The sequence below is a fragment of the Ahaetulla prasina genome, chromosome 2 (assembly GCF_028640845.1).
Source record: "Ahaetulla prasina isolate Xishuangbanna chromosome 2, ASM2864084v1, whole genome shotgun sequence".
NCBI classification, from domain to species: Eukaryota; Metazoa; Chordata; class Lepidosauria; order Squamata; family Colubridae; genus Ahaetulla; species Ahaetulla prasina.
The window spans coordinates 72,364,932-72,390,632 of NC_080540.1; the positions used below are offsets into that span (position 1 = coordinate 72,364,932).

At 41.2% G+C, this 25,701-nt stretch overlaps 1 protein-coding gene across 1 annotated transcript in view; it reads right to left on the minus strand.

Moving 5' to 3' along the window:
• Window positions 1–932: 932 nt before the first annotated feature.
• LOC131190499 (inter-alpha-trypsin inhibitor heavy chain H3-like) overlaps window positions 933–25,701 on the minus strand; it is an 89,067-nt gene continuing 64,298 nt past the window's right edge. The window contains exons 15-20 of the mRNA XM_058167828.1: window positions 15,558–15,614; window positions 14,801–14,914; window positions 12,497–12,701; window positions 9,984–10,153; window positions 1,490–1,601; window positions 933–1,401 (exon numbers count right to left, since the gene is read on the minus strand). Coding sequence (XP_058023811.1) covers window positions 1,272–1,401; window positions 1,490–1,601; window positions 9,984–10,153; window positions 12,497–12,701; window positions 14,801–14,914; window positions 15,558–15,614 — 788 coding nt within the window. The 3' untranslated portion in view covers window positions 933–1,271. The remainder of the gene's footprint in view (window positions 1,402–1,489; window positions 1,602–9,983; window positions 10,154–12,496; window positions 12,702–14,800; window positions 14,915–15,557; window positions 15,615–25,701) is intronic.

Sequence of the window (25,701 nt, forward strand, 5' to 3'; positions counted from 1 at the left end):
ACAATATATTTTAGCATCCATGCCACCTCTAAAAGACTCAGTATTTTTAAACAATAAAATGTCTCTCCTTACACTGTTTTTCAGTTATGGTCCCCCAATACTAACAGCAAATCAGACCCTTAAAATTTGGCACCCCACCATGCAAGATCCTTATAAAGGGTCTTCCTTTCTCTTTCTGTTTTTTTCCCCTCTAAACTGGAATCCAACAATCTTTTAATAAAGTACCTGTATAATTTTCCTCCTGAGAGTTGGACTGCATCTTTGATATCCATGATGTGTATGAGTGTGTGTGTCTGTTTGTGTATGTGCACCTGCATTTCTTGTCTATTCCTCTGTAATGTTCGGCTTCTTCTTTTTCTCCCATAACATTTGTTGGTGCAGCATCAGCCTTTGCCTCTGTATTTGGTCTGAAGTCCAGAATCAATTCTACCAGTTCTAGCAAACTGGTGAGAACCAGCTGAATCCCACCACTGAAAATAAGCCAGGGATTTCTCCCCTCAACTGCATCCATAAAGAGCAACACAATGCTGTCCTTCAGGGTATGAAGCAAATGAGAAAGCAATGGATGGCATCAAACTAAACTGTTCTGTGAGCATTTCTCCCACAATGGTAATTAATGGTGGTTCTGCTATTGTGTCTTTGAGCACTGTCAGAAGATAATATCAGCACCAACTGCTTGACTGCTTCGGAATTGGCCTTGAAAATTTAGCAAGGTTCCATCTTGTTCACTGTGTTATGTAATATCTAAAGCAGCTGGATCTGTAGAATAGAATTCTTTATTGGCCAAGTGTGATTGCTCATACAAGGAATTTGTCTTTGGTGCATAGCTCTCAGCGTTCATAAAAAATATAAGTGATAAATCATCAGAACAAATTGCTATTGGAGCTGACACACACACACATGCATGCCTGCACACAAACATTATTAAAATTTAGGCACAGCCTTAGCTAGACATTTTGGGGAGATTTTTACATTGCAACATATAAGTTTTTTCCATATTTAATGATTAGTTATGTAAACTTGCCTATAGTTACTCAGGAACGAGTAGAAAATAAATGTGTAATTAAATCAATTCGAAGTTTTCTAGTCTATTGAAATTATATGTAAGCAACGATACACATATTGTGCCATGAATATATCAGCTTCAGTTATTTGGATTCACAACAAAATCCCCAGTATTAGAATATTCTTCAGATGATATCACAAGCAGTTATCATAACATGAACTTTTCCATCATCCTCCTCCTCCTCCTTAAGGTTTTTTTATTTATTTCAAAATATGCTGGGAACAATGTAGTCTGTGTGATTGCCATCAATAAGGCCGTCTCCATTGTTGTGAATCAACCAGCAAGGGATATTGGCACCCTGCTGGATATCCGCTACGTAATCCTTCTGCCATCCCCTACAATATAACACAGAAAGCAATGAGCTTAGAGAATCCCGTTCAAGCAAGCGTGTCAATGTCAGCTAAAATGTCAGGCTCTCTTTACCTGGTTACTGTCAGCTGGTTATTTTTCACAATCATGGTGGCATCTGGTTTTTCTGGATCCGATCCAGGATGGACCTCAAGTATATCAAAGTCGATTGGATGGAAAAATTGCCCTTAAAATAAACATGACAGCAGCAGCAGTAATTATTAAACAGTTGCCAGTCACTTGAGAGCAAAACAGGAACTTGATTAAATAGTTTTCAGTCATTCAAGAGCAAATCATAAGAAGAGCTACTTCTTGCATTCGACAGTGCTAATTGTGGCTATAATTTGGATGTAACTAGTTTTATAGCTATCCTGTTGAGGTCCTAATTCTATTTTTATTTATACAGAAATGTTGCATACAGTACATTACTTTCTTGCTTTCAGAGAACTTGCCTTATATGGCAAGTTCTTATATTATCAATCTCAATACCATTGAGATAGGCAATCAGGCACTAAGATTCAAATTTAAAATAAGTCTGTTTGGATAATCCAAAATACTGCTTTGGAAATTGTTTGAGCTTTGTGTATGAGTGCTTACATATAATGGAGATAAAGAGCTACAGATGAGATAAAATGGCTCTAAAAAATGAAGGTTCTGGTTCTCCCCACTGTGTACAGCTCCTGTACAATGGCTCTTGATGGGTCTTCATAGCATTGTTTTTTTTCTTTGTCCCCATATTAAAGAAGAAACTGTTAATTAAGAAGCAGTTTTTTCTTTAATATGGCAAGGAGTAAAGCAAAGCAGTGGGCCTGGAGCCAAAATGGTTGGCTATATTATCCTTGTCCATCAAATTGTTTCTTTCAAGTCCCAGAAAAGAGATGGAATAAACTGGTGATTTCATTTTAGCTCTATTCTATACATTAAAGGATTAAATCTCAGTTAACCAAAACATTAATTAGCCCTTTGGAACTGTCTATGTTAATTATCTAGAAAATAGTTTCCAGTTAATCTGGAAAGTTCTAGAGTTTTTTAAATTTATAAATAATCTTCAGTTAATAAATAATCATTTTATTCATTTTACTTTTTATTTTATTTATTACCGTATATACTCGAGTATAAGCCGAGTTTTTCGGCACGTTTTTTGTGCTGAAAAACGCCCCCTCGGCTTATACTCGAGTCTACCCTTGCAGAGCCGACCCAGGGAGAGGGTTTTTTGCCCTCGGGAACAGCTGGGCCGGCAGGACGAGCCCAAATGCTGCCGGCATGCTTTGCCAGCTCGGCCGGCTCGTTTTGGGCGGCTGGCCTCGGCGTTTTCCTCCGCTGCTTTTTGATGGGGGCGGGGGTGGTCGGCGGAGGGGGCGGGGGGCGGAGGGGGCGTTCGACATTTTCGCCCCCCTCTCACTCGTCCTCCTCTTGCCCGCGGTGGGGGCGGAGGGGGCGTTTGTCACCCTCGCCCTCCTCTCCGAAAAGCCGAAATTGAGTGCGAAGCGGCAGTGGGGGTGGGTGGGTGGGGAGGCCGCCGTGAAGTGCCGGCTGGGGAGCCCGAGCCAATCCCGGCCCCCAGCCGGCACTTCACGGCGGCCTCCCCTGCCGCCGCACTCAATTTCGGCCGGAGAGGAGGGCGAGGGTGACAAACGCCAAGGCGAGAAGAACTCTATTTGTTTGTCACTCGCCTCCTCTCCGAAAGCGAAATTGAGTGCGAAGCGGCAGTGGGGGGGGGGAGGCCGCCGTGAAGTGCCGGCTGGGGGAGCCCAGGAGCCAATCCCGGGCTCCCCCAGCCGGCACTTCACGGCGGCCTCCCCACCCACCCACCCCACTGCCGCCGCACTCAATTTCGGCCGGAGAGGAGGGCGAGGGTGACAAACGCCAAGGCGAGAAGAACTCTATTTGTTTGTCACTCTCGCCTCCTCTCCAGCCGAAATTGAGTGCGGCGGCAGTGGGGGTGGGGAGGCCGCCGTGAAGTGCCGGCTGGGGAGCCCGGATTGGCTCCCGGCCCCCAGCCGGCACTTCACGGCGGCCTCCCCACCCACCCACCCCACTGCCGCCGCACTCAATTTCGGCCGGAGAGGAGGGCGAGGGTGACAACGCCTCCGCCTCCGAGGGCGAGAGTGACAAACAAATAAAGAGAGTTCTTCGCTTGAAGAGGAGGACGAGGCCAGCCGGAGCTGGCCCGGCACTTCACGGCGGCCTCCCCACCCACCCACCCACCCCACTGCCGCCGCACTCAATTTCGGCTTTCGGAGGGGCGGCGAGTGTGTCAACGCCAAGGCGAGAAGAACTCTCTTTATTTGTTTGTCACTCTCGCCTCCTCTTACTCGTCCTCCTCTCGCCCTCGGAGGCGGAGGCGTTGTCACAATAAAATGCAAAGGTTTCAAAGCATGTTTTGGAAAAGCAGCGAGGATGGGGGAGAATGCTGCCTTGAATGTGAAAGAAAGCGTGGAAAACTCCAACTACAGTATAAAAAAAACATTTGCACTCAGTACTTTTTATTTTATTTTATTTTTGCCAAGTTTTCCCCAGGGTTTTCCCCTATGGAAATTGGGGAGGTGGGGAGAAAGAGGTGAAAAGAAAAGCCTCTTGGAAAGCGGAGAAATCGGCAAGAACAAACAATTTCTCCCCGAGAGGGGCAGGAGGAGGAGGAGAGATGGGGGCATTGCAAGCTAGGGTGGGAAGAAGGAGGAGGAAGAAGAAGGGAGGCAAAAGAAACCGACCCTCGCGCAGATCAGCAAATTAGCTTTCCTTCTCCAAACCAATTTTTTTTAAAAAAAAAAAACCGTTCTACCCAGAGCAAATGGCAAATAAGCAGCCCGTTTTGAGTCTGATTATTGTTTCGCAGTGGTTGCCCTCTCTGATCTCCTTGTACATGACAAGGCACCTCTAACCCAGCGCTTTGTGTTTGTTATTGGTAATTCTCCTCTCCCTTCTTCCATTGGAGTCCTCTCCCCTTCCTTTCCGAACGGGGCGGGCGATTTACCTTCTCTGCCTCTTTTTATTTTCCTGGAGGTGGAGGTGTATTCCTAAGGATGCCTTCAGTGCTGGGGAAGGAGCCGATCCATGGAGGGGAGGGGCGGCGCTGCCGGCCGCTGCTTACAGAGGCGAAAGAGCCAGGAGACCTTGGCATGGGTGGGCGGCTGGTGTAAGGCAGGGCAGAACCTTCGACCCGCAAGGATCCCGGGAGGTGGGGGACGAAGAGAGGCAGAGAAGGAGGAGGAGGAAGGAAAAGAAAGAAAGGGGAGTGAAAATAAGAGCAGACCGAGCAAGAAATAAATATTGCTGGGCTGCTTTCCAAAAATCCTCAGCACGGAACTAAAAGTTGCAAGTGTTTTGTGAGTTCAAACAGTCCCTTCCAGACTAACACGTTTCATTAAAAGATACAAAGTTTGGTAAACTGAAGCTCGCTCTGTCCAATGCAAAAAAATCATCATCATCATATAATAATAATAATAATAATGATAATAATAATAATAATAATAATGAATATGATAATGATAATAATAATAATAATAATAATAATAATAATAATAATAATAATAATGATGATGATAATGATAATAATGATAATGATAATAATAATAATAATAATGATGATGATGATAATGATAATAATGATAATGATAATAATAATAATAATAATAATAATAATAATAATAATAATGATGATAATAATGATAATAATAATAATAATAGTAATAATGATAATAATAATAATGATGATGATGATGATAATGATAATAATAATAATAATAATAATAATAATAATAATAATAATAATAATAATAATAATAATAATAATAATAATAATAATATCAGAGTTGGAAGGGATCTTGGAGGTCTTCTAGTCCAACCCTCTGCCCAGGCAGGAAACCCTACACCGTTTCAGACAAATGGCTATCCAACATTTTCTTAAAAATTTCCAGTGTTGGAGCATTCACAACTTCTGCAGGCAAGTTGTTCCACTGATTAATTGTTCTAACTGTCAGGAAATTTCTCCTTAGTTCTAGGTTGCTTCTCCCCTTGATTACTTTCCAGCCATTGCTTCTTGTTCTAACCTCAGGTGCTTTGGAGAATAGTTTGACTCTCTCTTCTTTATGGCAACCCCTGAGATATTGGAACACTGCTATTATGTCTCCCCTAGTCCTTCTTTTCATTAAACTAGGCATAGTGAGTTCCTGCAACTGCAATCTTATTGAGAAAGAAAAAGTTGTTAAAATTGGAGGCATAACAGTAACAATATAACAGAGTTGGAAATAACTTTGGAGGTCTTCCATTCTAGACAATTGGCTGTCCAATCTGACTCAGCCTTCCATCCTTCTGAGGTCAGTAAAATGAGGACCCAGATCAAGGGTCAAACCCAGTAAGTTGTGACAGGTTCTGGAGAACTGGTAGAGGAAATTTTGAGTAATTTGAGTAGAGGTGGCAAATACCACCTCTGGTTGGCCCCAAAGTGGGGTGGGAATGGAGATTTTGCAATATCCTTCCCTGCCACACCCACCAAGCCATGCCCACAGAACCGGTAGTAAAAAAATTTGAATTCCACCACTGTCCCAGTTTACAGAGTCAGTAATATGCTGACTCTGTAAACTGCTTAGAGAGGGCTCTAAAATACTTCAAAGTGGTATATGTGCTATTGATTAGGGTATTGTTTTTGATGAGAGATGATATGAGAGGTGAGATGTGTGTATGTGTGTGTGAGAGAGAGAGAGAGGGAGGGAGGGAGGAAAGGGACAGGGACAAAGAGATGGACAGATAGCAGGCAAGATGTTTAGTTTTGTGTTTGAAAGCTTAATTTTTTATATGTTCGTGTATTATGTGTTTTTAATATTTCCTTTATGTGTAGAAGCATAACAACGTTTATATCCAGAAAAGAAGGGCATTTGGGGAAGGGATTATGAACAAAGGAAACTGACTAGAGGCAGCAAAGATCCAACCTAGCCCTAGAGAGATTTACTAAAACAATCCTAATAAGAAAATTGGACAAAGTAATTGGGTAATGGCTACTTAATCCCATCAATGTTTCTCTACTGTTTAACATGAAACAATATATTTTAGCATCCATGCCACCTCTAAAAGACTCAGTATTTTTAAACAATAAAATGTCTCTCCTTACACTGTTTTTCAGTTATGGTCCCCCAATACTAACAGCAAATCAGACCCTTAAAATTTGGCACCCCACCATGCAAGATCCTTATAAAGGGTCTTCCTTTCTCTTTCTGTTTTTCCCCCCTCTAAACTGGAATCCAACAATCTTTTAATAAAGTACCTGTATAATTTTCCTCCTGAGAGTTGGACTGCATCTTTCATATCCATGATGTGTATGGGTGTGTGTATGTGTTTGTGTATGTGCACCTGCATTTCTTGTCTATTCCTCTGTAATGTTCGGCTTCTTCTTTTTCTCCCATAACATTTGTTGGTGCAGCATCAGCCTTTGCCTCTGTATTTGGTCTGAAGTCCAGAATCAATTCTACCGGTTCTAGCAAACTGGTGAGAACCAGCTGAATCCCACCACTGAAAATAAGCCAGGGATTTCTCCCCTCAACTGCATCCATAAAGAGCAATACAATGCTTCAGGGTATGAAGCAAATGAGAAAGCAATGGATGGCATCAACCTAAACTGTTCTGTGAGCATTTCTCCCACAATGGTAATTAATGGTGGTTCTGCTATTGTCTCTCTGAGCACTGTCAGAAGATAATATCAGCACCAGCTGCTTGACTGCTTCAGAATTGGCCTTGAAAATTTAGCAAGGTTCCATCTTGTTCACTGTATTATGTAATATCTAAAGCAGCTGGATCTGTAGAATAGAATTCTTTATTGGCCAAGTGTGATTGCTCATACAAGGAATTTGTCTTTGGTGCATAGCTCTCAGCGTTCATAAAAAATATAAGTGATAAATCATCAGAACAAACTGCTATTGGAGCTCACACACACACATGCATGCACACACATTATTAAAATTTAGACCCAGCCTTATTCAGATATTTTGGAGAGGAGAGATTTTAATGTTGCAACTTATAGGTTTTCCATATTTAATGTTCAGTTATGTAAACTTGCTCAGAGACACACGGGAGTGAGTAGAAAATAAATGGGTAAATAAAAAAGTTTTCCAATTTATTGAAATTAAATCTCAGCACAAATTATAAAAATTGTATTATGAATATATCAGTTATTTGGATTCACAAATAAATCTCCAGTATTAAACTATTTCTTCAGATGATATCACAAGCAGTTATCATAGCATTAACATTTTTATCATCATCATCCCTCTTGAATTTTTTTATTTCAAAATATGCTGGGAACAATGTAGTCTGTGTGATTGCCATCGATTAGGCCGTCTCCATTATTGTGAATAAACCAGCTGGTGTAAGGCAGGGCAGAACCTTCGACCCGCAAGGATCCCGGGAGGTGGGGGACGAAAGAGAGGCAGAGAAGGAGGGAGGGAGGGAAGGAAAAGAAAAGAAAAGGGGGAGTGAAAATAAGAGCAGTCCGAGCAATAAATAAATATTGCTGGGCTGCTTTCCAAAAATCCTCAGCACGGAACTAAAAGTTGCAAGTGTTTTGTGAGTTCAAACAGTCCCTTCCAGACTAACACGTTTCATTAAAAGATACAAAGTTTGGTAAACTGAAGCTCGCTCTGTCCAATGCAAAAAAATCATCATCATCATATAATAATAATAATAATAATGATAATAATAATAATAATAATAATGATGATGATAATGATAATAATGATAATGATAATAATAATAATAATAATAATAATAATAATAATGATAATAATAATAATAATAATAATAATAATAATGATGATGATAATGATAATAATGATAATGATAATAATAATAATAATAATAATAATGATGATGATGATAATAATGATAATAATGATAATGATAATAATAATAATAATAATAATAATAATAATAATAATGATGATGATGATAATAATGATAATGATAATAATAATAATAATAATAATAATAATAATAATAATAATAATAATAATAATAATAATAATAATAATATTCAGCCGTGCTTCGCTTTGATGGCAGCCTGGCGTAAAATGGGGGCAGGGGATACATACGGTTAGGGAAAAATAACAAATCATTGTTTTGGGCTCAATTGCAGTCTTAAATTGAGGACTACCGGTACTTGCAATTTGAACCTTATTGGACACTTCATTCCTGGAGGGTTTTTAAAGAACAGACTGGACAATCCTTTGTCTGAAACAGTATAGGATCTCTTGCTTGAGGAGTGGGGACTGGACTAGAAGATCACTGTTAGTTTGGGATATGTTCAGAGCCCACACATCTGATGACATAAAAAAATTGGCAAAGTCATCTCAAGTCACTTTGGCCGTTATTCCAGGTGGGCTTACATCTGTATTGCAGCCCCTAGATGTCAGTTTAAATAAACCTTTCAAGGACCATGTGCGAAGGATGTGGCATGAATGGATGACATCTGGTCAAGCTCGTCTGACAAAAGTTGGAAATCTGAGAAAGCCAGACATAGAACTAATAGCACAGTGGGTTCGTGATGCATGGGAAGATATTCCAGAGGACATGGTGCAACGTGCCTTCAAGAAATGTGGCATTAGTAATGCTATGGATGGCAGTGAAGACAGCGCATTGTATGAGAGTGACAGCAGTGATGATGACGACTGTGAACTCAGTGATGACGACAACGTATATGCGGATAACATCACAGAAGCTGAAGTAGCTGAAGCTCTGTTTGGACAAACAGATGATGAGGAGGAGAACTCCAGTTTTGAGGGATTTTAGCTCTCGTTAGCTTGGTTGCTGTTACTTTTAAAGATACTGTATTTTTGATACCATATTCTTTTTGGGGACCCCCTTTTGCACTTTTATTGTTTTTCGTTCAAATAAATATTCATGTTATTTTACTTGGCTCTATCTTTATTTTTTACATTGACCAGTAGCTGCCTCATTTCCCACCCTCGGCTTATACTCGAGTCAATAGTTTTTCCCAGTTTTTGTGGTAAAATTAGGTACCTCGGCTTATATTCGGATCGGCTTATACTCGAGTATATACGGTAACTTTTATGCTACCCAAATCCTATATACACTTATTCTTTTCTATTTGATCTAATGTTCATCTCTCTCTCTCTCTCTCTCTCTCTCCATGCTTCTGCTTGGCTTTCTGTCAGTTAACTGTTTTTGATGCTTGCTGTTCTTTAATTAAAAAAAACTCAGGATATATTTATTGCTGTCTATGTCAAGTCATATCTGAATATAGGAATCAAATGGAATGTACTTGGTGTAAACTAAACTGGAAACAACTCATAACAATACCCCACCCCCCAAAAAAAACCCTACCAAGACCTCAACAACTTTTATACACAATCAATGATAGCAGAAAGCACAATCCAGAAATAAACACTGCATTGCTGGCAACAAACCAATGTAAAAAGCAAGTGTTACTGAGTATTTAATCTCATGCCAAGTCAGTCAGGAGTTTAACCTCATGCCATTTCAGAAGACTATATGCCTTATGAAAGAAAAGCAGTGGAAAAACAAGACAAAACAAATATTTAGAATAACATCTTTGTATTACCTAGTAAACCATGGGTTTGTTCAGATAATCTGTGACTATCCATCATGTAAAATCCCAGGAAATCTTGGTGTAGTGGATGTTTCCACACTTGGTGTAGAACAACAATAAATTTTGCTCCATTATCCATTGAAACCTCTAGGCTCTGTTTTCGTTTGATTATTAATGTCAAACTAAGTGGGAATAGAGAAACCAAGCAGGAAAAAGTGATTATTAGTATGCATAATGCAGTGATTCGAATCAGGAAAAATGGTTGCAAGAGGAGAACCATTTCTGGAGAAGGCATCTGTAAGCACATAGGTATTGTTTAAATGAAGCCTAGCATTAATTTTTGCTATAGCCTAACACAGTGGTAGTCAACCTGGTCCTTACCACCCACTAGTGGGTGTTCCAGCTTTCATGGTGGGCGGTAGGGGTTTTGTCCGATACTGAAGCACTTTCCTTTTTTTTTAAAATTTAATTGACTTTTTAAAAAAATTTCATAGCATTATTTAAAAACATTTTCATTAGGTTTTCATAAAATTCCACATGACAATTTAAATTTCTGAAAATAAACTATTTGTATTGCCCGTGCATGTTTAGTTCACGTTATCTAAGTGACACTAAATGGCGCTATAATGCGACTGCAAACAAAAGAATAGCTCGCGCATCTCCCCCCACACCACCCAGCTGTAACAGACAAGCAGAGCTGGTAGCCAGCGCCCCCCCCAAACCCAATCCACCATTATGCAAGAGGCATGCACAGACGACGATACACGGCACATTACTGTGGAACCGGTGGGCGGTTAGAAATTTTTACTACTAACAGAGATACAAAAGTGGGCGGTAGGTATAAAAAGGTTGACTACCCCTGGCCTAACAGTTCTGGCCCTCAACCATGTTCAATTTCAAAAATATAAATACCCATAAAAATCCTGTACAATGCCCAGCTTCCTCACCTTGTCAAAATTAGATTTCTCAACTTAGATTTCTCAATTGCAGCAGGAACCAGTCCTAGAAAATCCCCTACCCTTTAAATATGTATCTGCTACACTTTTGGATGGCACATTTTCAGTGGTGTCTGTACAGGTAGTCGTCAACTTATAATCATTCCTTGAATGACTGAAATTACAATGGCACCGAAAAAGGTGACTTATGATGTTTATTATACTTACGACTGTTGTAGCATCCATGTGGTCACATAATCAAAATTCAGATGCTTGGCAACTGAGTCATATTTATGATGGTTGCAGTGTCCCGGGGTCATGTGATCACCTTTTGTGACCTTCTGACAAGCAAAGTCAGTGAGGAAACCAGATTCACTTAACAATTGTGTTATGAAATTAATGACTGTAGTCATTCATTTAAAGACTGTGGCAAGAAAAGTCAGAAAATGGAGCAAAACTCACTTAACAACTGTTTCGCTAAACAATAGAAATTTTGGGCTCAGTTGTAGTCATAAGTCGAGGACTACCTGTAATAGTGTTTCTCAATCTTTGAAGCTTTAAGATATGAGGAATTCTGGCTGGAGAATTTTGAAGGTTGAAATCAACACATCCCAAAGCTACTAAGGTTGAGAAACATTGGTAACAGAAGAAGCTTTCTAGCCATGGACTCCACATCCTTTTTCTGATGTTTTTACGTGACATAAGCAGATTCTTTCTTGAAATGTTATTCCACTTCACCCACTATTTATAATGGGACATCACTTTTGTTTAGGTAACTCAAACATGGGTACATATCTACTTAAATATAGGCCACATTAAGTATCTGAAATGTATTGAAAATATATATTTCAATATATATTTCAAAAATGTATATCACTGGTTATATTTCATAGGCCATATAGAATGTTTTATTCTTCACAGCAGGGGTGAAATCCAGTAGTTTCTGACAGGTTCTGGAGAACTGGTAGCAGAAATTTTGAGTAATTCCGAGAAACAGCAAATACCACCTCTGGCTGGCCCCAGGGTGAGGTGGGAATGGAGATTGTGCAGTGTCCTTCCCCTGCCACCCCAACCAAGCCATGCCCACAGAACCAGTAGTAAAAAAAATTAAATTTCACCATTGCAACATAATTATTTTTTATAAAGCATGCCTCATGTTTGCAAAGGAAGTTACAGCATGTTGTCTTAGTAGCTTAGTAAGCTTAGTAGCTGAATTTATTTAGTTCTACCCCACTTTATTTATATTAGGACTGGGCAAACTTGTTTCCTTGTGAAGGTCACCTTCTTTCAGGGTTAGTCTGTTGGGAGGATGCATTGTTAATAGAGTTGAAACAAGCAGAGATTAAGAGCAGAGCCCAAAGGGAGGGTAGACATAGAAACAGTGGGTGGGAACATCCATTCTTTCTGACATTCTTTTTCTCTCATTGCATTTTGCAAGGAAATAAAGATAACCTGTCAGAAATCTGATCTGGTATCTTGTCTTAGGCTTTTGGAATAGACCAAGAGATGTGCAAAATTACAGAAGGTTTAAGTTGCCCATCCCTGATTTAAGAATAACATTTTTATATATTAGGAATATTAAAAACTCACCCGGGTTGTTGTAAGCCAACTTCATGAAACCAACTGAATATTCTCCTTTTCATACCATCTTGAAGGATGACATTTTGAGTTGTTATTTCAAGCCGCACATTCCGATTCATAGTTACAATCCCAAGTTTTCCAAAATATGTATTCTGTGGTCTTACATTGTTAATGTTCTTTTTATCGCCAATAAGCTGTCCATTGACGGTAAAACCTAAAGTCCAGAAGTGAAGTTAAAGAGATGGCATATGTATAAATTACATATTTTCTAGGAGGCAGAATTCCATATTGCATATTTTTGTTAAACTGGGATTGACTCTAATGAAAATGAAATGTTTATTTCTTTTCCCACTAATCTTCATTGACAGCATATTCCCTTACCATAATATTGTACATGTACTAAAAAAAAAGCCATTGGTCCCCTCTTGTATTTTAAGCAATCTTGAAATATTTAGTGTAATAAATTATGCCTCTTAGAGTAATTTAATTTTTTCAATTGCCTTTAATTGGAGATAATTAGTTTAGTTTGGTTTATTTAATTTCTATATCGCCCTTCTCCCAAAGGACTCAGGGTGGTTTACAGCCAGGGTAAAAACAACGAAATACAAAAATTAAGAACAAATTTGAAAGACAAATATTCAAATTTGGCTAGAAACTATAAAATCCAATAAAAACCCCATTTAAAAAACCATTAGGCCAGTCCTGCACGATGGAATAGAAACGTTTTCAGCTCATGTCGAAAGGTCCGGAGATCAGGGAGTTGGCGGATCCCTGGTGGTAGCTCATTCCAGAGGGTTGCAGCCCCTACAGAGAAGGCCCTCCCCCTGGGGGTCACCGGCCGACATTGTCTGGCCGATGGCACCCTGAGGAGACCCTCCCTATGGGAGCGCACTGGTCGATGGGAGGCTATCGGTGGCAGTAGGCAGTCCCGTAGATAACCCGGTCCTATGCCATGGAGCACTTTAAAGGTGGTAACCAACACCTTGAATTGCACCCGGAAGACCACTGGTAGCCAGTGCAGCCTACGCAGGAGAGGTGTTATATGGGAGCCACGTGTCACTCCCTCTATCACCTGCGCGGCCACATTCTGAACCAGTTGGAGCCTCCGGGTGCTCTCCAAGGGAGCCCCATGTAGAGAGCGTTGCAGTAGTCCAGGCGGGAAGTGATGAGGGCATGAGTGACTGTGCACAGGGAATCCCGGTCTAAGTAGGGACGCAACTGGCGCATCAGGCAAACCTGATAAAAAGCTCCTCTGGCGACAGCTGTCGTATGCTCTTCAAATGACAGCCATGCATCCAGAAGGACGCCCTGATTGCGGACCCTCTCTGTGGGGGCCAATGACTCGCCCTCCACAGTCAGTTGCATTTTTATTTCTTCAGAGAATAACAGTTTGGTTTAAAAATATCCAAATAGCTTCTCCAAAGGGCAATGACCATTTATTGGTAATTCCAGCATCTAGAAGTCATATAATCTAGTGCAAGTAGCTCTGAAACACATATATCAAATTCGGAAGCCTTTTCAATTAAAAAAAAATCAATTTCTGCTGTATTTGGATATGTTCCATGATTTAAAATCAAATCTTTTCTGATAAACTGCTATTGTGATCATCTCTTGTAGATTGGTGCCTAAGAATCACCATAGCTTCCTTGAAGTGAACTCACCTTTTGACATCTATTACAATACTTTCAAGGTGTTGATAACTAAAGTATAGAAGTTAGCACGAATAAATATCATGCTGTATTAAGGATATAATCTGCCTTGAGATATATTGATGGTGATTGGATGTTAGGTTATAGCAGAAGCTTTGATAAGCTTAAGAAACCCTGAATATATTGTTCATGTGATATACTAGCATGACATGGAATCAATGTATAAGTGGTTATAACAGAATGGAACAGTACAATGGATGAACATTTGGAGTAGCATACCTATGCCATCTCCTATATAATTATATAGAGTTGATGGCTCAATTTTCCAATGGATTGAAAAGGGGGGGGAGAATTGATATTGTATTGCGGTACTGAAGTGATACTTCTGTTATCTACCTCTGCTACTATAGCAGACTTTAGAATATGGGGTTGTCAGCAACTAATCTAACGATGTGGCAACCCCACTATATACACCTCTTGTGTGGCAAGCCTTCTAGATTCATTACACTTAAAGAAGTCTGGTGAAGAGAGCAGTAGAAGCTTAGTAATACTAAGAATAGTTCTTAGTATTACTAAGAAATCAAATGGAATTAGGCAATGAACAGATCTAGCAGTGCAATATCTTTCTTACTTACAGTCACACTTTCAGGAAAGAAAGGCTCACCTGTAACTGGATCTCTTATCAAATTTAACACCACTCCTGGCTCCTCATTAATATTGAAACAAAGGGCATCTTCTTTCTGGGGTACAGCTATGATAAAGTGGGGGTCTCCATCAACTGCAAAGAAGAAATTGCACCAAAATCATACTTCCATCAGCGGGTCATTTTATTTCTGTGATCTCTTTGTACATCATTTAAAATGAAACAGAAGAATGTAAGAATAAAAAGTATGGAAAGATACAGAGTTCCTATTTAATATATTTCTGTAGTACCATTATGGTGGAAAGAACATTCAGGGCAACATTATTGTAACATGGGCCTTAGCCTTAATCCAACATTGGAAATTTATTTATTTTTATTTTATTTATTTATTTGTCACAACAGTATATATAAGCATAAGCATGAAATTGAGAAGAGATTTCATTTTTTGTTACATAATCATCTCTAGTTGATGATTGAGGGAGCTGAGAAAAAAAAATAAGGCCTGTGTCTTTCACAGGCAGCAGTAGTTGTACTAGACATGATCTGTTCCTTGAAGGCCTCCCATTTTAAAGTATGTCATGAGACATTCCAGTCCACATCCAACAATTGGCTGTTCTGTCGCAAAAACTTGTCGCTTTTACTTCATGGATTCATTCTCCAGGACCTCAGAAAGGTTTATTTTTCCTTACTTTTCCCCCTTACTATTGATAACAATCACTGTGTGGGTGTGGGTGCGGGTATGTGTTAGATATTTATGAACTCTAAAAAAGAAACTTACCACTGGAATAATAGTGAGGGGCAGATGGAGGTTGATAGCTGGACACTTGTTGGTTTCCTGCATAAAAGAAAAGAAAAACAAAATAAAACAATTGTTTCCACATGTTGTGATTGTAAGGATATCAGTTAACATTCTGGTCCATTTCAATAATAGCTTTGAAGGCCAGGTTCACATTTGGGGCAGGGAAAGGCAATTTTTGGGGGTGGGGGGAAAATGGATTAGCTAACATTTGAAGGTAGGACAGGGACAATCAGTAGAACAAGTAATGGAATGAAATCTGTGCAACATGCCTATCTTGCATGTTGATGGGCTGAGATTTTGTTTGTTTTTCTTGGTCTGAGTATAGTGCTTCAGGAATTGCACCTAATTCAGATTTACCCTGCACAGATTTCATGTATTTTGTACCTCAAAATAATTGAAGATCACTTTTTTTCACTGTTTGGCAATTATGGTAAGATGCTTTGTCCAAAAGAAACCAAAAAGTTGGAGGACTACCTGTGACCTTGGGCAATGGATTATTCACATGTGATTTACTGATGGATTGGAATTACCACATTCATTGTATAAAGTTGTAAGAGATATTTCCCTGATTTTCTTTATCATGTAAAAACCCTCTACACATCACTGCAGCATCAAACCCTTCCTTACCTGTAATTGCCACATTTTTTTAATTTCATTTTGTCACAACAGTATACACAAACATCAACATAAGAAAATCAACACATTATAAAAGAAAAATATATATATAAGCAAAAGCATGCAACAACCATGTTAATTTGTTATAACAAAAGGGAACAATAGGACAGGAACGGTAGGCACAATTGTGCTCTTATGCACGCCCCTTATTGTCCTCTTAGGAATGGGGTGAGGTCAATGGTAGACAGTTTTTGGTTAAAGCTTTTGGGAGTTTGAGTAGAGACTATAGAGTCTGGTAATGAGTTCCAAGCATTAACAACTCTGTTACAGAAGTCATATTTTCTGCTATCAAGTTTGAAGCGGTTGACATTAAGTTTGAATCTATTGTTTGCTCTTGTATTATTGTGATTGAAGCTGAAGTAGTCTTTTACAGGAAGGATATTGCAATAGATGATTCTGTGTGTTAAACACAGGTCATGTCGAAGTCGGCGGAGTTCTAAGTTTTCTAATCCCAGGATTTCAAGTCTGGTGGCATAAGGTATTTTGTTGTTTTCAGAGGAGTGAAGAGTGTCTTCTAGTAAAATATTTCTGGACACATTCGATTGTATTAATGTCAGTGTTTTATTATTATTGTATTAATATTGTATTAATAATATTGTATTAATGTTATTACTACAGTGGTCATTCCAGGAAGCATTGCAGGAGTTAAACATCTCTTTAAAGAGCACCAACCCACTGTGACTGAAGAAATAACTATAAGACTACCAGCTGATGCCAAGTGGGATCAGTCATGGAGAGCGGGTCTCTGCACTCTCATGCTGAGTTCTCCCTCTTGGTGGGCTCTGAAAGGAGCCAAAAACACCCTGTAGGGGTGGCAAAGCAAAGCGGGGCACCCTGTGAGGCTGTGGAGAGCCGCATCTCTCCTGCCTGGCCAGGGGCTTTCTTTTCTCTCTCAGCCATGACGAGGAGAAGAGGCAGCCTAAAGATGTCTGTGATGAAGCTGGGACAGTTGAGGAACAGCTAAGACTGGTGCCAGAGCAGAGTTAGTGAACAGTGTCTGGAACTGGGTGAGACGATTTCTTTTTACTCAAAATTTAACCCCAAAAGGAACAATCCAGGAGAACTATTTGCTCAGAACTACTTGTTAAAGCAGAGAGTGAGCATTTTGAGAAAAATACTAGATTGAAAAGAAAAGATCAAGGGAAGAAAAACAAAAAACCTTTAAAAATACAGAAAATTGGATTTTTAAATTGGGAAGGCGTTGTTTCAGGAAGGCATTTTGAAATGCTGGAACTATTTACTTAAAAAGTTAAGCCTGCCTTTATAAATTGAATTATAATCAAATTGGATTGAAACTGATTGTAATAACGTTTCATAATAACGTTGAAATTTAAGCTGAGAGCGCCACCTGCTGATGGAAAAATATATAACATATTTAAAAGCCTGGCAAAATTTTGGATATGGAATAAACAATACTTATCTGGAGGACTGTGAAGATATTTATTGAGTTATATGCACCTACTTCATGAACGTTGGAGATTTAAATGTGTGAACAAGGAAGATGTCTAATTAAAGCAACCCATGAATATTATGATACATAATTGAATTTATAAAGAGGATTTAAAGAGATTTTGAACAATTCCATCGATTACTTAAAGGGAACGGAAGGATTTATTTATTTATTTATTTAATCATATTTATATACCGCCCTATCTCCCAAGGGACTCAGGGCGGTTTACAGGCATTAAAAAACAAATAAATACAATATAGATACAATATAAAAACATTTAAAAAACTTATTCTAACGCCCGTTCAATTAAAAATAGAAATAAAACCCAATTTAAAACCCAAAATTTAAAATCTAGCTCAGTCCTGCACAATTAAATAAGTATGTTTTAAGCCCGGCGGAAGGTCCGAAGGTCCGAGCTGACGAAGTCCGGGGTAGATCGTTCCAGAGGGTGGGAGCCCCACAGAAGGCCCTTCCCTGGGCGCCGCCAGACGACATTGCCTCGCTGACGGCACCCTGAGGAGACCCTCTGTGAGAGCGCGGACGGTGGGAGGTATTCGTGCAGTAGGCGGTCCCGTAAATAACCCGGCCCAATGCCATGGGCGCTTTAAAGGTGGTCACCAAAACCTTGAAGCGCACCGGAAGGCCACAGGAAGCCAGTGCAGTCTGCGCAGGATGGGTGTCATATGGGAGCCACGAGGGCTCCATCTATCACCAGCAGCTGCATTCTGGACTAACTGTAGCCTCCGGATGCCCTTCAAGGGAGCCCCATGTGAGAGCATTGCAGTAATCCAGGCGAGACGTCACGAGTGCGTGAGTGACCGTGCATAGGGCATCCCGGTCCAGAAAGGCGCAACTGGCGTACCAGGCGAACCTGGTAGAACGCTCTCCTGGAGCGGCCGTCAAATGCTCTTCTAGAGACAGCCGTTCATCCAGGAGGCGCCTAAGTTGCGGACCCTCTCCATCGGGGCCAATGACTCGCCACCGATGGTCAGCCGCGGATTTAGCTGACTGTACCGGGATGCGGCATCCACAGCCACTCTGTCTTGGCGGGATTGAGCTTGAGCCTGTTTCTCCCCATCCAGACCCGTCGGCCTCCAGACACCGGGACAGCACTTGATAGCTTGCTAGTGGTCCGTGTAGAAAAGTACAGCTGGGTATCATCCGCATACAGCTGATACTTCACACGAAACCACTGATGATCTCACCCAGCGGTTTCATGTAGATGTTAAACAGAAGGCGAGAGGATCGACCCTGCGGCACCCACAAGTGAGGCGCCTGGGCCGACCTCTGCCCCTGTCAACACCGACTGCGACGGTCGGAGAGATAGGAGGAGAACCACCGATAAGCGGTGCCTCCCACTCCCAATCCCCCAACCGCGCAGCAGGATACCATGGTCGATGGTATCGAAAGCCGCTGAGAGGTCTAATAGGACCAGGGCAGAGGAACAACCCCTATCCCTGGCCCTCCAGAGATCATCTACCAACGCGACCAAAGCCGTCTCCGTGCTGTAACCGGGTCGGAAACCGGACTGGAACGGGTCTAGATAGACAGTTTCATCCAGGTGCAAGGGAAACTGATATGCCACCATACTCTCTACAACCTTCGCCGCAAAGCGAAGGTTGGAGACCGGACGATAATTACCTAAAACAGCCGGGTCCAGGGAAGGCTTCTTAAGGAGGGGCCTCACCACCGCCTCTTTCAAGGCGGCCGGGAAGACACCCTCCACCAAAGAAGCGATCGTAATCGCCTGGAGCCAGCCTCGTGTCACCTCCCGAGTGGCCAGCACCAGCCAGGAGGGGCACGGGTCCAGTAAACACGTGGTGGCATTCAACCTACCCAACAACCTGTCCATGTCCTCGGGAGCCACAGGGTCAAACTCATCCCAAACAATGTCGCCAAGACCACCCTCGAGCATCTCACCCGCATCACCGCAATCTTGGTCCAGACCATCCCGAAGCTGAGCGATTTTATCGTATAGATAACCGTTAAACTCCTCAGCCCGTCCCTGCAACGGGTCATCCCGCTCCCCCTGATGAAGGAGGGAGCGAGTCACCCGAAACAGGGCGGCCGGGCGGTTATCTGCCGATGCAATGAGGGAGGAGGCGTAGCTACGCCTCGCTTCCCTCAATGCCACTAGGTAAGTCCTAGTATAGGACTTCACTAGTGTCGATCAGCTTCGAGCAGCTGACCTCCAGGAACTCTCTAGGCGTCTTCTCCGGCGCTTCATCCCCTCAGCTCCTCGGAGAACCAAGGAGCTGGTTGGCCCCCTGCGCCGGGTCAGAGGCGCAAAGGCACGACACTCGTTTCGCCGCGCCCGTTCCCAGGCCGCAACAAGTTCCTCAGCCGAGCCGTGAGCCAGGCCCTCAGGGAATGGCCCAAGCTCCGTCCGGAACCCATCCGGGTCCATCAGGCGCCTGGGACGGAACCAACGTATCGGCTCCGTCTCCCTGCGGTGGTGAATGGCGGTCAGAAAGTCCAGGCGAAGGAGAGTGATCTGACCATGACAAAGGTTCAATGACTATTTCCTTTAAGTCCAGATCTCTCAACCACTGACCAGAGAGAAAAATCAGATCCAGAGTGCCACCCCCAATGTGAGTAGGGCCATCAACTACTTGGGTCAGGTCCAAGGCCGTCATGGAAGCCGTGAACTCCCGAGCCGCTGTCGATGACGGGCCGGAAGATGGCAAGTTAAAGTCCCCCATGACTAAAAGTCTGGGGGTCTCAACTGCCACCCCGGCCAGCACCTCCAGGAGCTCGGGCAGGGCAGCTGTCACGCAGCAAGGGGCCAGGTACATGATCAGCAAACCCATCTGACACCTACGACCCCATCTCACAAAGAGGGATTCGCACCCGGCAATCTGAAGCACAGTGGTCTCCCTCGGCTCTAGACTCTCTCTAATCACAATCGCCACCCCTCCACCCCTACCCTGGGCCCTCGGTTGATGGAATGCACGGAAACCCGCGGGCACATCTCACGAGGCACACCCCTTCCGTGCCCAACCAGGTCTCCGAAATGCCTATAAGGTCCGCCGCACCCCCCTGAATAAGATCACAAACAAGGGGGGCTTTGTTTACCACGGACCGAGGATTGCACAACATCAACGGAAGGCCCAGGCTGTGAGGATCCTGACCATCCGAGGCAGGAGAAGTCAAGGGGTCGGGCGTGATCGCTTTCAGACATCGAGCACGCGCTCCCGAAACTTGGTATGACCCTCGCTTCGCCATATCTGCCTCTCCCACTTACCGTGTCAATAGAACCACCCTCATCAATAGGAACACCTCCACCCCATAACCTCCGAACCTGATAAAGAAAGACACTTGTGAGCATGTGCAGAGACTGGCCCCTTACCGACGGGTTACCCCATTGCCCGCCTTACCCTCCACCCCTTAAAAGTTCCCTCTCTAAAAAACCCCACAAGCTCTTCTTTTTCGCATGCCACCTCTGTGGGTCCCAAGACCCGTCATGGAGGCCGGCCCTCGGTAGTGAGGAGGGCCATTCCTGCGAGGCGGGGGCACCTCGCAGGCGCAAGAGTTCATCAGAAGTATAGTGCGTAGCAGCTGAGACCAAGAATCGGCAAAATAGAGGCTCCATCTCCGAATGGCAAGGTGGTAACAGATGGTACTAGTCCAGAATGAGGACGGACGCAGAATGGAACAGCGATAAGCACCAAATGACAGTCTAGGTGGTATTCTGTCGGGTGCATAGTCCAAACACCCTGGAACCGGGGGTGAGGGGAGATGGCACTCCAGTCCCTGGCCACATCCTCCTCCGTCTTCCTCTGTCCCCAAATAGATCCCATTGACTCCCTCAAAAAAGTCCTAATAGGACCAAAAACCGGCCATAGAAGTCCCAAAAAGGCCGAGGGGGGCATGGGTGATGTTATCACAGTCACAGTCCCAGACTGGCTGCAGGGGGAACCGCTCCGGAATGCCTCCATCATCTCCCCGCAGACCTCCAACAACCCCCTCCCGACATGGCCAGGAATAAATCCTAACCACTCCAGAGGTCAGGTCTCTCCAGCCCTATCCCCCCAAGAGGCCAAGCCCTTATAAAGGCTAAACCTCTCCGAGAGGCTGGAGGATATGAAGGCTGCCAAGTCCACAGTCCGGCAACAGGGAGAAAGCCAACAAGCCGTGGCAACGAGGCAGATGGCAAAAATAAGGGTAGATGTAATACCTCCGCTGTCATCCAGGTCGTCCAAGTTGCAGAGGCTAAAACCCACAAAGTCCGGAGTCCATAGTCAGAAGAGGGCCGGAAGATGAGTCCAAGGCTAGAGGCCCGCCGGCGAGACAAATCGGCCGAAAAACGGCCGGATAGAAAACGCCGACTCATCGCCCCACCTCCGAGCCTCAGAACATGGCAATCCACCGCCAGCCTACCCGGCCTCGTTCTCGGCAGCCATGTGTCAGAGAAGGTCCAGAGACCTCTCCCATGGCTGCTCGAGGAGAGATCTACCGGGCCGGGGACAGCAGGCGGCTAGACGGGCGACCGAGGCATCGCCAGCATCGGAGGGGCCTTTCCTCGCCGGAACAGAGTCTTCAGAGCCGCGCCATCTTAACTATGAGACATAAGAAATTATGATCAGTGTATTTTTGAAAAGCAATTTTAGGCTTGAATATATGGTTCCTGGACTACTGGATAACAGCAGGACCTATTAAAATAAGACAAGATGCTCCATCAGGAGGAAACAAGTGGAACTCTGGAAGCTATGGCGTTAATGTATCAAAGTATAAAGTATAATAAGAAATCACAAGGAGATTAAGGAAATAATGCATGGCATAGAGAGAAAGCTGGACAATATAATACAAGGGACAATGAGTAAATATCAGACACCCAGGAAAGAGAGAAGCTAACAGAAAGAACAGACGACAAAATAGAACAGACGAACCAGCAAATAAAAGAAGAAAATAAGGAGACAACAATAAAAATGACAACGACTGACAAAACAAAACAAGGGGAAAATACTTTAAGACTTTTTAAAAGAGATTTGGAGATGCAGGAAGATATTTTCAAAAAGGAGACAGGGGCATGGGTAGGTACTCTGAAAGCTAGACAGTAAAAGAGGGTAAGATGGGAGAAATATTTAGATTGAATAGTCAGGATGTGGATGCAGAAAGAAACAAAGATCTAAGAATGAAAGGCAAGTCAAAAAACGGATAAGAATTAAAATATTAATGCAGGCAAGAGATGATTAGAAAGGAAATGTTTTTTAAAATAATTGATTAAAAGCTAGAATAGAGATAGAAATAAGAAAATGGGGAAACATATACACTTTTATATAATGAAATGAAAGCAATAATAGCAGGAAATTTAGAGATTGAATGGTGTTATTATTATGTATGTTTAAATAATATTGTGATTGGCATTGGAATAATATACTGAAACATCAAATAATTAAATAACGAAAAAGCATAACTGAACATAAATATGTATATTACTATTAGAACTACATTAGCTTGATAAATGTAATGAATATTATTAATATTATTATTGTTTTTTATTAAAATGAAAGCAAGTAAGAATTAAAGTATTAACCTGGATAAGAGATGAGAGGTAAAAAGGAAATGTCTTTTTTTAAATATAATGGTGGCATGATTAAAAATTAGAATGGAGATAGAAATAAGAGAGGAAGGATTATTAATATAAATATTTTTATATAATTTTTATATAATGAGATAAAAGCAATAATTAGAGGGAAGATTAGAAATTGAATAATGGAATTATCATTTATGTGTAAACAATATTGTGATTGCATTAGAATAATATATTGAAACATTTAATAATTAAATAATTAAAGACTATAACTTAATACAAATATGTGTATTAACATTAGAATTACATAAGTTTGATGAATGTACCAAATATGATTAATGTTATTATTCGTATTTGCACCAAAATGTATGATACACAGGTGCCACACTGTTCATGCATTGATGTGTATATGAAAAATAAAATAAAAAACTTGAAAAAAAGAAAAGAAATAACTATAAAAGCTAAACAAAAACAATGAAACACCCACACAGAGGTTTCAGACTGAAGTCAGAATGTCAGATCAATTGTGGCTGATTTTTACTTTTACCATGGATCTGTTGGAGCAAACAGTCCAAATCTGCTACCAGCATTGTCTGTAATACAATTCTTTTAAATACTTGGTTGTTGTTTTTATTAAATTTGGATATGACCCTCCTGGATATAAGGTATTTCCCATCTGCACAATCATGGTGGGCAAGATTCAAATGAAACTTTGCTTATAATCAACCAAGCTGTACAATAAATTTCAGAAAATTAGGCTAGTACTTTATATTTTATATAATTAAACCTACATATTTAGAAAATTCTTCTGAGCTAATAAATGGAAAATATGGTATATATACTTTTACTGAAAAGCACAGTATACATTTAAATTACATTCCATTGTGAAAATGTACGCATTTCATCTTAAATAGATAGCAAAAGAAGGAACTAAAATAACAATCTATTAAACCTGACCAATGGAATGGCAAGATATGAAATATGAGGGAAAGAATTAGAACTGAACTTACCTTCAGCTGTTTCCAAGGGTAAATAGAGAGGGGGAAGAGGGGGAGTGGGAGAGAGAGAGAGAGAGCTCTGACCAATAGGATGGGAAGGTGTAAGATGTGAGGTAAACTTATTTAAAACACCATTGACTTATTATTGCTGTATTTGCTTCTTTTCAATAAGATCTGGAACTCATGATTCAAAATATAATTTTATAATAAGCTCATATTCATATAGAAGAAAGGCAAAGAATTGCAACTCAGTTTACCTTCAGCTGTTTCCAAAGACGATAAAAGACGGAGGGAGGGAAGGAGAAAGGGAGAAAGAAAAACATTAATTTTTTTGTTAAACTAGTTTGACTGCAAAAAATTATAGTTGACCTATTTCAATAAGAATAGATGAGGGTGCACTGCACACAATGTCAGTTACATGTCTCTAGGCAGCTATTTTTATTTTTTCTAAAAGCAGCTACTTTCTTTCAAAAAAATTTTGATTCAAAATCCTCTCTAATTACTCATATTAGAAACATGGTTTATACATAAAATCACTCCCTTCCCCTTCCTCCATCAATTCATGTCATGCAATTATTTAGCAAAGCAGCAGCATCAAGATTTTATTTCCTTTAATTCTTCCAGAGATAAATTTCATCTGATAGGAATGATAAATTTCAGTTTACAATTCTTTCATTTCTAGGTGGGCTTCATGCTACAAAAATTATGAGACTTTTCAGAAGGAAGGGATCAAATGAAAGAACAACTGTAGGGGGGTGAACAGATAAGCTTAGTTAAACCCATTGTGGTTCTAGAGCTGGGGTGTTCAACCTTGGCCACTTTCAGACCGATGGACTTCAACTCCCAGAATTCCCCAGTCATCAATGAAGTCCACAGATCTTAAAGTTGCCATGGCTGGAACGAATTCTTTTAATGCATGTTTCCTCATCTTAGCAGCAGGTTGGGGAATTCTGGCATTGAAGCCCACACATCTTAAAAATGCCAAGATTGAGAAACATTGCTGTAGCAAGAGCATTTCTACTTTTTGTTTGTTTTTTTCTAATTTTTAAACTGTGTTTTGAAAATATTTAAGTTAAAATGTGAAAAATAAGAACAAAAGATGACAAAAGCCATATTGTGAGATTGTTCTTCTCAAGTTCTTCTCCATTGGGGAATACATGTAATGTCCAAATTCATATAGAAAAGAGGTGGAGCTTGTGTTGTCATGCCATGATGCTGCTGATATCTATCTTATTTTATTTTATTTTTATTTGTCACACAGTATATATAAGCATAAGCATGAAATAACTATACAATATATAAGCATATATATAAGCATAAGTATGTAATAAATATATTAATTGGATACAATGAAAGGAAACAATAGGATAGGAATGGTAGGCACGCTTGTGCTCTTATGCATGCCCCTTACAGACCTCTTAGGAATGGGGTGAGGTCAATAGTAGATAGTTTTTGGTTAAAGCTTTG